The sequence below is a fragment of the Ochotona princeps genome, chromosome 4 (assembly GCF_030435755.1).
Source record: "Ochotona princeps isolate mOchPri1 chromosome 4, mOchPri1.hap1, whole genome shotgun sequence".
In the NCBI taxonomy this organism is placed as follows: domain Eukaryota; kingdom Metazoa; phylum Chordata; class Mammalia; order Lagomorpha; family Ochotonidae; genus Ochotona; species Ochotona princeps.
The window spans coordinates 95,507,967-95,521,994 of NC_080835.1; the positions used below are offsets into that span (position 1 = coordinate 95,507,967).

Here is a 14,028-nt window from a genome sequence, read left to right on the forward strand (position 1 = left end):
ATATGTTGGGAGAAGAGCAGGGACAGGGGCTTAAAAGATCCTAGAATGGCCTCTTGCAGCATAAAGGGACACGTTCTGTCCATGATCAGGAAAAAAATCAGTGATAGAGATCAAGAGCAGAGGGCACAGATACCTGCGTCAGCGAAAAGTGAGAAAATTAATTTTAATGCTTAATGCCAGCGAACTTGTAGTGATTTAACTGTAGCAACAAAAAACTAGTATGTCTTCCATATTTGTGCCCCTATTTAAGTGGATTTCCAATGGTTTCTGTGTACTTGTATGTATGTGCATAATAACATTCCAAAATCCTACAGTACATGAAATAAACAAAATTATGTGCCAGAGTAAAATATTTAATATGCCAATAATATGTCTCATACTATACATTTCTATGCAAATTTTGAATATCACACAACTTGTACTAGTGTCCATGGGAAGAATTGTATGGGAGGGTAGTTGTGTGAGAACCAGAGACATAAATATAGATGCTGAATATATATCAACAGTTTTGCCAAAAAGTTTTGAAACAAAAATATACATAATTATTTACCTAGAATGCCCCTGATATTACATAGGTAAAACTTCGGTCTAACAAAGTGTCAATATGGCATGTAACTGATGTGTTATATATAGAAGAAGAACCAGCAGGAGCAGCAGTAATGAACTTGAGCCTTGTGACCTCATTCTTCCTCACCGGCCTTCCCCACCCACCAGAACTGGACTCCACACTCTTCGGAATCTTCCTGCTCATCTATGTACTCACTGTGCTGGGGAACCTCCTCATCCTGCTGCTCATCAGGCTGGACTCTCACCTCCACACACCCATGTACTTCTTCCTCACCAACCTGTCCTTCATTGACATGTGGTTCTCCACAGTCACGGTGCCCAAAATGCTGATGACCTTGTTGTTGCCAACAGGCGGGGCCATCTCCTTTGGCGGCTGTGTGGCCCAGCTCTACTCCTTCCACTTCCTGGGCAGCACTGAGTGCTTCCTCTACACAGTCATGTCCTATGATCGCTACCTGGCCATCAGTTACCCACTCAGGTACAGCAGCTTGATGAGTGGTAGGACGTGTGCCGTGCTGGCCACTGGCACCTGGCTCAGTGGCTCCTTGCACTCTGCTGTCCAGACCACCCTGACATTCCGTTTGCCCTACTGTGGCCCCAACCACATCCAGCATTACTTCTGTGATGCCCCACCCATCCTCCGGCTGGCCTGTGCGGACACCTCAGCCAATGAGATGGTCATCTTTGTCAACATTGGGGTGGTGGCCTCGGGCTGCTTTCTCCTCATAGTGCTGTCCTATGTGTCCATCGTGGGCTCCATCCTGAGGATCCGCACCTCAGAGGGCAGACGCAGAGCGTTTCAGACCTGTGCCTCCCACTGCATTGTGGTGCTTTGCTTCTTTGGGCCTGGAATTTTCATCTACCTGAGGCCGGGTTCCAAGGAGGTCATGGACGGGATTGTGGCAGTTTTCTACACTGTGCTGACTCCACTTCTCAACCCTGTTGTGTACACGCTGAGGAACAAGGAGGTGAGGAAAGCTGTGGTGAAACTAAAAGGCAAAATAGTACATGTTCAAAGCAATTAAATACTGAAAATTCCTATAGCTTCTTATTTGTATAAATTGCAATAAAATGCTGTTTTAAAACATTATTTCTGAACTTTACTCAGTACTATCTTACTAGTTTTTCACAAGCATTTTTGTCTTTATTTTCTTGTTTCTAGATTCAGAGTGGTGTTTTGATTCATATTCTATTTAAGTAATGCCAATCAGTGGAAGTGATACATCTATCATCTTTTATTAGTATTTATTTGTGGTGTGAAATCCCTGTGTTTGAAATATCCAAGTTTGTGATACACAGACGTGTGCGTGCACACACATACACACACACACCATTGTGCCTAGAACACTGAAACTTGTTCCTCAACCATAATTTTGGGAACTAGTCTGTCTGCCGTTACCCTGCCTACTGATGTTCCAGTCTGGAGGACCAACATTCTACTTTCAACTTCTATGGGAATAGTTTTTCATATTTTATTTATGCCTTCTCATATTTTGCAAGAAATTTTGAGTCCCAACATCATATCATTAAGGATGAATCTGTTCACATATCTGTTTTTTCACCATTATAATAATGTAAACTTTTGTATTTGGAAATAAGATATGGAAGGTTGATTTGATTTTATAATAACATGGATAATTTTATGGCAGGTGTATCTCTTAGAGTTTAAAGTCAAAGCAATCCTGTTCAATGAGATCAGTCAGCAGCAGAGGGTTTATTTGTTTTGGAATCTGCTGTTCAAATGTCTTTATCACTTTTTCAGAGTCTTGGTGTATGTCTAGAACTATAATGTGTATTCAGAGGAGGCCATATAATATATAATATATAATATGTTTGCTAAAGGAAATTCCACTTAACTAGGTTACCTCGCAACAGTTATAGAAAAATTGAATTATAACATAAGTGTGTTTCAGAATATAAGGCTGAATAAAACTCATGAATTTTATGAAGACAACTTGTGTTTATGAGTGTGTTTTTATCATTTGTTTCCTTATACAAAAATATTTCTGGAAATAAAATTTGAATAGAAAAAATCAGAATATTCAAATGCTTGTCAATAAAAATAGATTGCAGCATGTTCATACAATGGATTTTCTGCAGCTACTCCAATGTCTAGTTTACACCTTCAGCAGATTGACTCATGAAATGTCTATTTGTTGTAGCTTGTCTATGCTTAATAGTTCATATGACCATCAAATATTGGTAATTCTAGGCCCTTGTCTTTCTTTGTAGGTATAAGAAAAACTTTGATCTAAATGGTTTTGATGAAAAAGTAAAAATTGCTGAGGAAATGGAGGATTATGATAGGCTTCTGGGTCGGAAGATAATCTTTTCCATATGCCAGCTATCCTCAGAATATTCTAATGCAGTCTTGAGAGCGGACAGTGTCATTAAGTCCTTACAGTTAATCTACAAAGTACAGGAAATCTGTTGACTCTGTATAAATTTAAATGAAGGACAGAAAGATAAAATGAAAATGAAAATTAACTGTAGGGCCTGATATGGTGGCCTGGTGGCTGAAGTCCTCATCCTGCATGGATACCGTGTGGCTGCTGATTTGTAGCCCTGATGTTCCACTTCCTGTCCAACTCCTTGCTTGTGGCCTGAGAGGGCAGTTAAGAATGGCCTATGACCTTAGGACCCTGTGTCCACGTGGGAAACCAGTAGGAGGCTTCTGGCTCTTGACTTTGGATCAGCTCAATTCTGGCCCTGCTGTCTACTTGGGGAGTGAACCAGAAGATGGAGTGTCTTCCTCTTTGTCTCTCCTTTTCTGTATGAATCTAACTCTCCAACAGAAATAAATGGATATTTTTCAAAAAAGAAAAAAATAGTAAAAAAAAATGATGGTTTGTAAAAGCAGATGTTATAACAGTATTTGAGAGTAGCACAGATTAGTAGCGATCACAGCGCTGACCAACGTAACAATGGAAGTGAGACACAGTGAAGGTTGCACATGTGATTTATAACCTTGCAGTTGAGAAAGGTGGGTTTTTACAAATAATTTCTTTGGGTTATATGTATATTCAGAAGCAACGTACTGAATCTTGACCCTATGTCAGAATGTGCACATCAAAAAGTCATTTGCACCTGATTTATGGCCATCAGTATCACAAACTGTGTAACAACTATCAGTTAAGGATATTTTTAAACAGACAGAAGAGGACAAATGAATAAATAAGTAAGTAATACCTTGACTTAAAGTTACTCTACCCTGAAGTATCAGGCTTTCAAAAGATTTATTTTTTATTTATGTGAAAGCCAGACAGCGAAAGAGACCAAGAGAGAGACAAAGAGAGAGTTATATTACCAGTTCTAAGTCAAGCTGAAACCAGGATCCAGTAACTGCATCTGGTCCTCCCACATGGGTGGCAAGGACCCAGTTACTCAGGTCATCTGCTTTCCCAGGAGCATAATCAGGAAACGGAGTCAGAAGCAGAGTTTGCAGATGGAACCAGCACTCTGATGTGGGATGCCTGCAGTGCAAACCCCAGCTTAATGTGCTGCACCACAGTGCTAATCTTTGGATGATCAACTTTGCCGATCAATTTTCTCCATCCTACTACTATAAGTCTACGTTTTAATAAGCAAATTGTCATGAAAAAAGCAACATAGTGGGAAACATAAATAAAATCCATAAAAAGTCTGCACAGTTGGTGATACAAGTACAGATGTTATCTCAAATATGATGGAAATAGAAAAGATCCTCCCATTATGACTAGATAAATGGATTTTGTGAAGTTTCAAAATCACTTCAAAACACTAAAAAGCACTACATTTTATAAAAATGAAAACATATATATGTGCATACACACACACATATGATAGATGTAAAAGATATCCTATTAAAGCAAAATGTTAACATCAAAAACAAAGGAATTTATTGCTAAAATATTTTGGGCATTAAAAATCCACAAGAAGCAAAGCATTTTGAAAGGACAAATTTGGAAGCACATTTTACATCATAAGAAAATAATGAATCAAGCTGATAATTATTAACATTTAGAGAAATCCAATGGACAGAGACCATTACTTCAGAATGAAGAAATTCCTAAAAGTCTGAAAAAAAAACACAAAGTGGATATAATTTGAAAGTATCTTAAGTGTTTAGTTATGCTTGTGGAAGCTATGAAATGTATTACTTATAAGACTGGCACATAATTATGTAATGTAGATATTTCTTTTGTAAAAAAAAAAAAAACACTGTGGAATCCTAAACAACAACAAAATTTGAAAATGTGGATTTTTAAACTGCTGCAATAAGATGATAAAAGGAATAGGGATCTTGATTATTCGTGGTTACAAATAATTTTCATCAAAAGCAAGCACTGAGAATGTTTCTCTTCCACTGACGAAGGAAAGAAGCAGCCAAATTCTTTCCTCTTAGGTCTAGAAATGTGGTCCACAATCATACGAGCTACGTTAGGAACTTTCAATTAAAAACAAAGAGATAATAGCACATTCTGGGGAGATCTTTGATTGATCTCCTCTGTGTTTCTGTGCTAATTCAAGGAGCCTGAAAACCCAAGAGCAAAGGCGTCCCTGAGAGACTAAATCAATTTAAGCTACTGTTGATCCAGACATGTTACTTTCCATTTCCTAGGCTGGTTCTTGAACAGAATCAAAGTGTTCTCACTTAGCACAGTGTGTCTGATACCTTGCACTGGAGTGCTTACACACAGCATACAGAATGCGAAAGAGTTGAGAAGTTAATGAGTTTATGGCTGAAATGTACCAAATACTGTAAGGTGAGTTCTTTAAAAGAAATGTAAATATAATATATTCCTTCCTATTTTCCTTAGTTCATTCCCAAGGTTTCATAGCAAAGCAACGGTATTTGCAAATTTTCAGACTCATTCTGTGTTAGTCATGTGTCCCGTAAAGAGATATGTAAGAGACTGATTGACTACTAAAGAGAGTAAACTGGGTGAACACGAGCAAGGTGGGGTTGTAACAACATGGCCGAACAAGTCAAACTCTGACCTCTCTGTTCAAAAATCATGTGTTAAGTCTCACATTACATTGGAGTTCACATAATAAACTTTTTGTATTTCATCAAAACCCAATGTTAACCTAACCAGGTAGATGAGTTCTGTGGCAATTTCTGCTCTATATTTTTCCACTTCTGGAATTCTGATCTCCATGTCCGTGAATATAATATCCATGTTTCTTGTTTCTTTACATATTTGGAAAAAATGAAACATATGCCCTGTTTCCTGGAATTAAGATACAGGCATATTTCAAAATACTTCAGGAAACATAAAAGTCAAAGACCAGTTTATATGTTTATTTTACCTCCAAGCATAAGTTCACTATGCAAAATTTTCATGAAAAACACATTTGATAAGTAAGCTGCGTGGATTTTAAAATTGTTTTGCCCTCAAATCGTCTTATCTTAGTTGAAGACTGCTGTGAACTTTTTGAAGGAGCAGTGATCATTTTATCAGAGTTCGGAAGAGTAGATCCTGGTTAATTACATAACACAAAACAGCTTCATAGTCTTAATCAACAGGACTAATGAAACTATACTGAACTCTAGGCCTGGCATTTTGCTATACCTGATAGAGCTGGGAACTGCAACATTGGCATGCTATATGGTTGCTGCTTTGTGTCCACTTGCCATCCGGCTTCCTGCTAATGTCCCAGGAAAAGAAGCAGATAATGGCCCAAGTGTTTGGGTCCCAGTCAATCAAGTGGGAAACTCCAATTAAGTTCCTGGATCCTGGCTCCAGGATGTGGCAATGATCTGGGATATAGAACCCAGTGAATGGAAAAATCATCTCCCTCATGCTCTCTCTGCTTTTGTCTCTATATCTCTGACCTTCAAACAAATAAATACATTAATAAGCCCTTTAAAAATACTGAACCTAGTCGGTGTTTTTGCATGAAGTCACAACATCTTTAAATACATAGTTTATGCTTCAAATTCAATAGCATAGAATGCCAGTTTTTTTTTTAGACATCAAACAGGCCTTAGGCCCCTATTTTTGCATTGGGTCTGTTTCACCTATCTCAAGTCCTAGGTATTAATTAGAAACCACAGTGTGAGTACAATTATCTTTGCTTATGAGATCCATCTGTGTTTACAACTATGAAGAAGAGAAAACAGCTGTTTATGAGTTATAAGAAAACTGATATTGGACCCTTTATATATCTAGGAATAAAGGATGTATAGCAGAAACTGGTTAATACTTAGAGATTGAAATTTATGTTCATAGAGTTTCACAAGAAATGGCTCCATAGAGGAAGACTAGAAGGCCAGTCATGTGTGAGACTTGCCATTTTCAAGGTCGTGTGGGAGGCTGTGGGGAATTCCACTGCTCAGATAGCTGATACTCTTGGATGTTCCAACAGAGTGGGCAGTTGCCCTTTCCAAAGCAGGCACAAAGAGATCAATGGTGACAGTAGTGGGGATGAAGCCTTCTATCAGACCCAGCCTGAAATGGAGAGGAAAGGTCTGGAAACATGAGTGTAATTCATGTATTTCTTTCTTTGTTCCAGTTGTTACAGTGGTGATTTTGTAAGAACACAGCAAGGCACAGTGGTGTGTGGTTCACCATCACGTACTGAGCAGTTAACCTAAATCAGGCACTATACTGAGCACTTAATTGTGTCACGTTATGTGATGCTTTCATCTACTCAAAGAGTTGACATTCTTAATGCCAGGCTGGAAATGAGGAAACGGAAAGATGATTGTTGGGTACTATGAAACTTTCAAATATTCATTACTACCAACGATTATGTGCCTGCATTTTTATGTTCCTGTGAACCCTGAAAATGGAATGTAGTAAACATAGCTCCACACAGCCTGTAGAATCACCATGTCCTAGGGCATCCTCCATTAAATTATCCCTTTCTGAGTGGGGGTTTCATTGAGACTGACCTTGGACATGACGGGACATGTCATTTTGTCCTATCAAAATGGATGGATTCCCGTCCTTTTTCTTTTTTCAGGGAAACTATCATGGAGAAGACAAGGAAGAGTAATTTCCTGTCCCTAAGGTGATCTGCAGCACCAGAGTCATATTCTCTGCACACATGTAGCAACCAAGCAGGGAATTACATTCCAAAGCCTAAAAAGCTGAATTCGGCTGCCACAAAGAAATGAAAGAAAAATATTCGAATCAACAAATGAGATCAGGGTCATTAGACACTACCATTGAAATGTGCGAAGACTACAAAAAATGAAGCAACTTCCCTGATACACAGACAAATGAAATAGTAACAATGCCAGTTTTATGACACTGAATTGGCAGTAGCTACAATATAACCTAAGAAAAGATAACAAAATGTATTTCTCCTGCTTTGATATGTACATATCAATGTGTGTCATTGTTTTTATATGTGTGTGCATGCAAGCATCACAGAAATATGTTGAAATCATTCCATTGTGATAGGTAAAGAAGGCCTGGAACCAGCAAAACAATGTTAGAATTATCTACAGCAATTGTCATATAGAGAAGGGATTCCAGTTTCCAGGCAAGTGCTAGCTGCTGGATGCTCTGTGCCGGTATACCTAAGAGAGACAGCAAGAATAGCAGTAATGAACCTGAGCCTTGTGACCTCATTCTTCCTCACTGGCCTTCCCCACCCACCAGAACTGGACTCCACACTCTTCGGAATCTTCCTGCTCATCTATGTGCTCACTGTGCTGGGGAACCTCCTCATCCTGCTGCTCATCAGGCTGGACTCTCACCTCCACACACCCATGTACTTCTTCCTCACCAACCTGTCCTTCATTGACATGTGGTTCTCCACAGTCACGGTGCCCAAAATGCTGATGACCTTGTTGTTGCCAACAGGCGGGGCCATCTCCTTTGGCGGCTGCGTGGCCCAGCTCTACTCCTTCCACTTCCTGGGCAGCACTGAGTGCTTCCTCTACACAGTCATGTCCTATGATCGCTACCTGGCCATCAGTTACCCACTCAGGTACAGCAGCTTGATGAGTGGTAGGACGTGTGCCGTGCTGGCCACTGGCACCTGGCTCAGTGGCTCCTTGCACTCTGCTGTCCAGACCACCCTGACATTCCGTTTGCCCTACTGTGGCCCCAACCACATCCAGCATTACTTCTGTGATGCCCCACCCATCCTCCGGCTGGCCTGTGCGGACACCTCAGCCAATGAGATGGTCATCTTTGTCAACATTGGGGTGGTGGCCTCGGGCTGCTTTCTCCTCATAGTGCTGTCCTATGTGTCCATCGTGGGCTCCATCCTGAGGATCCGCACCTCAGAGGGCAGACGCAGAGCGTTTCAGACCTGTGCCTCCCACTGCATTGTGGTGCTTTGCTTCTTTGGGCCTTGTGTTTTCATCTACCTGAGGCCGGGTTCCAAGGAGGTCATGGACGGGATTGTGGCAGTTTTCTACACTGTGCTGACTCCACTTCTCAACCCTGTTGTGTACACGCTGAGGAACAAGGAGGTGAGGAAAGCTCTGGTGAAACTAAAAGAAATAATTGCACACGGTCCACACAAATAAATACTCCTGAGTATATATGTTCGTTGTTTTAGTATCAATACTAAAATGCAATTATAGAACATTACTTCTATGTTCTTATTTAGGGCTCTATTACTATTCTTCCACAAATATTGTTTTTCATTGACATAAGTATTTTTATTTGTAGATTCAGTATGGTGTTTTGGTTCATGTATACTTTGGTTAATTCTCCACTCAGTGCACCTGACTATCCTCCAGCTTAAATTGGCTGCACTACTTTCAAATTTCTGTCTTTGAATCATCTAATACATTACTATTAATTATATATATATCACCTTATATTCTGGGACACATAAACTTCTTTCTTGTCTGCAGTTTTGGAGAGTATCTTCTTCCCAATTTTCCTGCCTTGGAAAATCCTCATTCTAGTCTCAATTTCTATGAGGACAACTTTTCAGATTTTTCTTATGAACAATTTTGTGTGTCATGGATACATTTTTTCAGTGGTTACTGTGCTCACTTCTCTATAATTCATTTATTTCACCTTTACAACAATCTAAATTTTTATTTGGATGAAAGATAGGGGAGGGTTGACTTGTTCTTTATAAGAGCATGGATAATATTCATGGTGGGTTTATTTGTTGTACGCACAGAATTTGGAATTTGGTGTTATAGTGACAGTGTTCAAAAACAGTAATCATGAACACTTGGTGTTTCTTGTGGTTTCATATGTCCAAATATCATTATCACTCTTAGGTTTTTTTGTGTGTGTGCTGTGTGCGTGTGTGTGTGTAGAAATTTAACATATGTCTAAGAGGACATCGTATAAATCTATTTTATTTTTGATGATGTTTACATAGTTAAGAAGGATGTGTACCCATGTGGACCACCGCATATGGTGGGCAGGAATGGGGGGAAAGTCGTAAGATGTTTCTTTCATCCTCCAAAATTTTCTTAGCCCTCTTCATGATCATCCCTAGCCTCTAACATCAGGAAGGTGCTTGCCTGCTTTCCACCATTTAGATTAGTTTTACCATTTCAGATTTTGATGTCTACAGATTCAGATAGCATAGTTAATTTATTATTGAGCCTTTGTTGCCATACCTTACAGTGGTAAATATTTTGTGCTGTGTTTTCTTTCAGGTGGTTTGTATTTTGTATAAACCAAGTTAGTCTGGTTTGGGTGGATTGGAGTCCCAATTCTTGATATGCCATTCACAGTACATTTGATTTTTATTGTGTGAATAAGCAGATTAGGCAAATGGTATTACTTTTTATTTCATACACAGGAATACAGATTTATCTTAATTTTGAAATTCATGCATAATTTTTCCATAGAGTGCATTCCCCTTCAATTTTTGAAGATCATTTGTATGCATGGACTTCAAATGTTTTTGCACTAAAATAAATATCTCTTAATTCCATGAGCCACACATCTTTGATGTACCTTTATATTATATGTAAAACTCTTCAGCAAGCAACTCTAATTTATGACAAATTAGGAAACAAGAGTCAAAGATGATATCGTTCAAGGTCTCATAACTATTGAATAGCACAACTCTTACTAAATGCACATTTCCTAACCCATTTCCATTTTTATTCCTCATCACATTGTCTTTCCTGTCACTTGCTTGTTTAAAATTTTATTTTCATCACATTTAGGGACCAACATGGCATAATATTATTGAAACTTGAGAAACCAGTTATTTTACCTCTCGAAAAGCAAATGACCTGATCCATTTTTTTACTTTTAAAGGAAAATTAATAGCTATCACCTGTTTTATCATTTTAAAGGTGAATTACTGTAGAATTTTATAAAATTAAAGCTGTGTAAAAAAAAATTTAAAAAGAAGACCCAATGTAGTAGCTTAGTATTTAGCCTAGTGGCAAACGTTTTCCCCTTGCGTGCGGTGGGATACCATAGGGGTGCTGGTTGTGTCCCAGCTGCTCTGCTTCCCATCCAGCTCCCTGCCTGTGGCCTGGGAAATCTGTCAAGGACGGCCCAAAGCCTTGGGACCCTGCACGTGTGCAGGAGACCTGGGATAAGCTTCTGATTCCTGGTATTGGATTGGCTCTGCTCCAGCTGTTGTAGCCGCTTGGGGGAGTGAATCAGCAGACAGATCTTTCTCTTTTTCTCTCCTCCTCTCTGTATATCTACCTTTCCAATAAAAATAAATAAATATTTTTTAAAAATTAAAGAGGTCAAAGGAGTTCATATAATATATACCACATATGCTTGCTCATGAGAACCCTATATTGCTGGAGATACTTCCCGAAGTTCATGGAAAAATGGAGTTATAAGATAACTGTATTTCAGAATAAAATGTTGAAAGTCATTCAAAGTTTTTTGTTGTACAATTCTCAATGAACTTTATGAAGACCCTTATATTTATGCTTGTGTATGTTTATCTTTTCGTGTTAACACATGTGTACTGCCTGAAATACTATTGAATATGGAAAATAAAAAAATATGCAAATACCTATCAAAAGGTCAATGAAATTTACATTGTATATTCACACAATGGATTCCTCTGCAGCTACTCCAGTGGATATTTCACACCTTCAAGGGACTGACTCATGAAATGTCCATTTGTTGTAGCTTATCTGTGCATAATGTTTCGTTTAACCATCTCACATTGTTAAATCTAGGTCCTTGGCTTTCATTTGTAGGTGCAGGAAAAGTTTTTTGATTTAAACATTTTTTTTGAGGAAAAAGTAAAAATTTCTGAGAAAATGGAGGATTATGATAGGCTCTGGGTAGAAAGAGAATCTTTTCCATATGCCAGATACTCTCAGGATATTCCAAGGAAAGTGTCAGAGAGTGGGCAGTGTCATTAAGTCCTTATAATTGTATCGACAAAGTACTTGGAATCTGTTGAGTTTGCATACATTTTAAATGAAGGAAAGAAAGAGATAAAATAAAAAATAACAATAAAAATGGCGGTTCATATAAGCAGAGGTCAAAACCCATAATGGATATTCATTCATTAGTGATGAGTTATAGTACAGTTGAGAAATGTGTGTGTTTCCTTTAATAGTTACTCTTGGCTATGTGTCTATTGCTATGAAAAGATGTGAATCTGGACTCTGCATAGAATGTGTTGTGGCTGTCAGTGTCACAAATTTTAAAACAATTTTTTGGTTAAAGATATTTTGAAACAGATATAGGAGGCTAAGCATAAAAATAATATATTGGCAGTGCCAGCAGTGTGGTGTAGTAGGCTAAGCCTTTGGTGTCTGCATCCCATATTGGCACTGATCCTGTGCCAACAACTCCACCTCTAATCCAGCCCTCTGCTTATGGCCTGGGAAAGCAGTGGAGGATGGCTCGAGTCCTTGGGCCTTTGTACCCACATGGAAGACCTGGAAGAAGCTTCTTACTACTGGCTTCAAATCAGCTCAACTCTGGCCTTATGCCTATCTGGAATATGAACCAGCAGCTCTTTAAAGAAAATGCATTGGCTTGAATTTATTCTATTTTGAAATATCAGATTTTTTAAATAATTTTTAATTATGTGAAATGCAGAGATTAAAAGACAAAGAGAAAGAGAGACAGAGCAGCTTATACAAACTTTCTATTCTCCAAATAGCTAAATTGACCACTTTTTTTACTTTATTTTATTTTATTTTAGATGATGTTTACATAGTTGATCAGGGCAGGAAGGATCCAGGGTCAGGGAAGAGTGGGTTTGATCATTGTTTCCAAATTTTCTTTTTCTTCTTCTTGTTTCTGGTGGTAGGAAGGGGATAAGGGGATAGGTCATACCCAGTGTCCCAACCATCCCAAGACCCAGGGAAGGGGGACAGCCATCTGATATCAATCCAGGGTCTCAATGTGGTGCACACTCTGAGGGTTCTGCCCAGGTGGTTGCAATAGCTCTGAAATGTTGTCCATCTCACAAATCCATGGATAAGGAAACCCTTCCGATATCCATTAGCTAACAGTCAACATTGGAATCTCCATTCATCCAGAATTTTGTTGTCATCTTTTGGCTAGGGTAGTTGTCCAATTTGTTCTGTTCTGTTCTGCTTCCTCGGCTATGGTACCAGATGTCATCTGCAGGCCCCGATGAACTACTGTGTCCTCTATGTGCGTCAGAGCCTGCTGTGTTCTATCCCATTTTTCGACTGAGGAGAACCAGTTCTCAAAAGCAGACCCAAGTATCTGGGACAGGTGACCTGGAGCACACCAGATACACTCCCTCCAACCCCCAGGGGTCATGGACCCAATACCCACTGCGCAGGTAGGCCCAAGCATCCCCTGCCTCCAGGGATCATGGACCCTGAGATCTCTTCCCCTCCCAGTTTGGTACAAGGCCACTGGAGCCCTGCTGCCAGGGCTCACCCACCCGGCACCAACCTCCCCCAGTCTGGCATGGCCCATTTCACATTGGCATCCACCAGTGGGTGCTATAGCTTGGCATATTCCAGCCTGTCCCAAGTACCAGCCTGCCTTGGTGTTGCAGCCCAATCCAGCCTTTTTTTTTTTTTTTTTTTTTTTTTTTAATTGGAAAGCCGGATATACAGAGAGGAGGAGAGACAGAGAGGAAGATCTTCCATCTGATGATTCACTCCCCAAGTGACCGCAACGGCTGGAGCTGCGCCAATCCGAAGCCAGGGACCAGGAGCTTCTTCCAGGTCTCCCACACAGGTGCAGGGTCCCAAGGCTCTGGGCTATCCTCAACTGCTTTTCCAGGCCACAAGCAGGGAGCTGGATGGGAAGTGGAGCTGCCAGGATTTGAACTGATGTCCATATGGGATCCTGGTGTGTTCAAGGTGAGGACTTTAGCCGCTAGGCCACGCCGCCAGGCCCGGTATTATTTCTTTATTAATGTTAATTATTAAATCTTTCCCTTCAAGTCTGCACAGCTTCTTGGTTGTGCTTGAAATCACCGTCCAGGGGGCAGCATTGTATAACAGGTAAAACTACGGTCCACAGTATTGCAATCTCAAAAGGGGATACTTTGTGTTCCACTGCTCCATTTCTGGTCCAGCTCCCTGCTAGTGACCTGAGAACATCAACAGAAGAT

The 14,028-nt window shown here is 39.7% G+C and overlaps 2 protein-coding genes across 2 annotated transcripts; both read left to right on the forward strand.

Moving 5' to 3' along the window:
* Positions 1–659: 659 nt before the first annotated feature.
* On the forward strand, positions 660–1,592 carry LOC101530324 (olfactory receptor 10G4-like). The gene has a single exon (XM_004597735.2). It carries the CDS (start codon positions 660–662, stop codon positions 1,590–1,592), a length of 933 nt encoding a protein of 310 aa, XP_004597792.2.
* A 6,515-nt stretch (positions 1,593–8,107) lies between these two features.
* LOC101530069 (olfactory receptor 10G4-like) lies at positions 8,108–9,040 on the forward strand. The gene has a single exon (XM_012930501.2). It carries the CDS (start codon positions 8,108–8,110, stop codon positions 9,038–9,040), a length of 933 nt encoding a protein of 310 aa, XP_012785955.2.
* The last annotated feature ends 4,988 nt before the right edge of the window (positions 9,041–14,028 follow it).

What these genes read in the sequence shown, in the direction of transcription:
- LOC101530324 (XM_004597735.2), top strand. Translation starts at nt 660, where the DNA reads ATGAACTTGAGCCTTGTGACCTCATTCTTCCTCACCGGCCTTCCCCAC.
- LOC101530069 (XM_012930501.2), top strand. Translation starts at nt 8,108, where the DNA reads ATGAACCTGAGCCTTGTGACCTCATTCTTCCTCACTGGCCTTCCCCAC.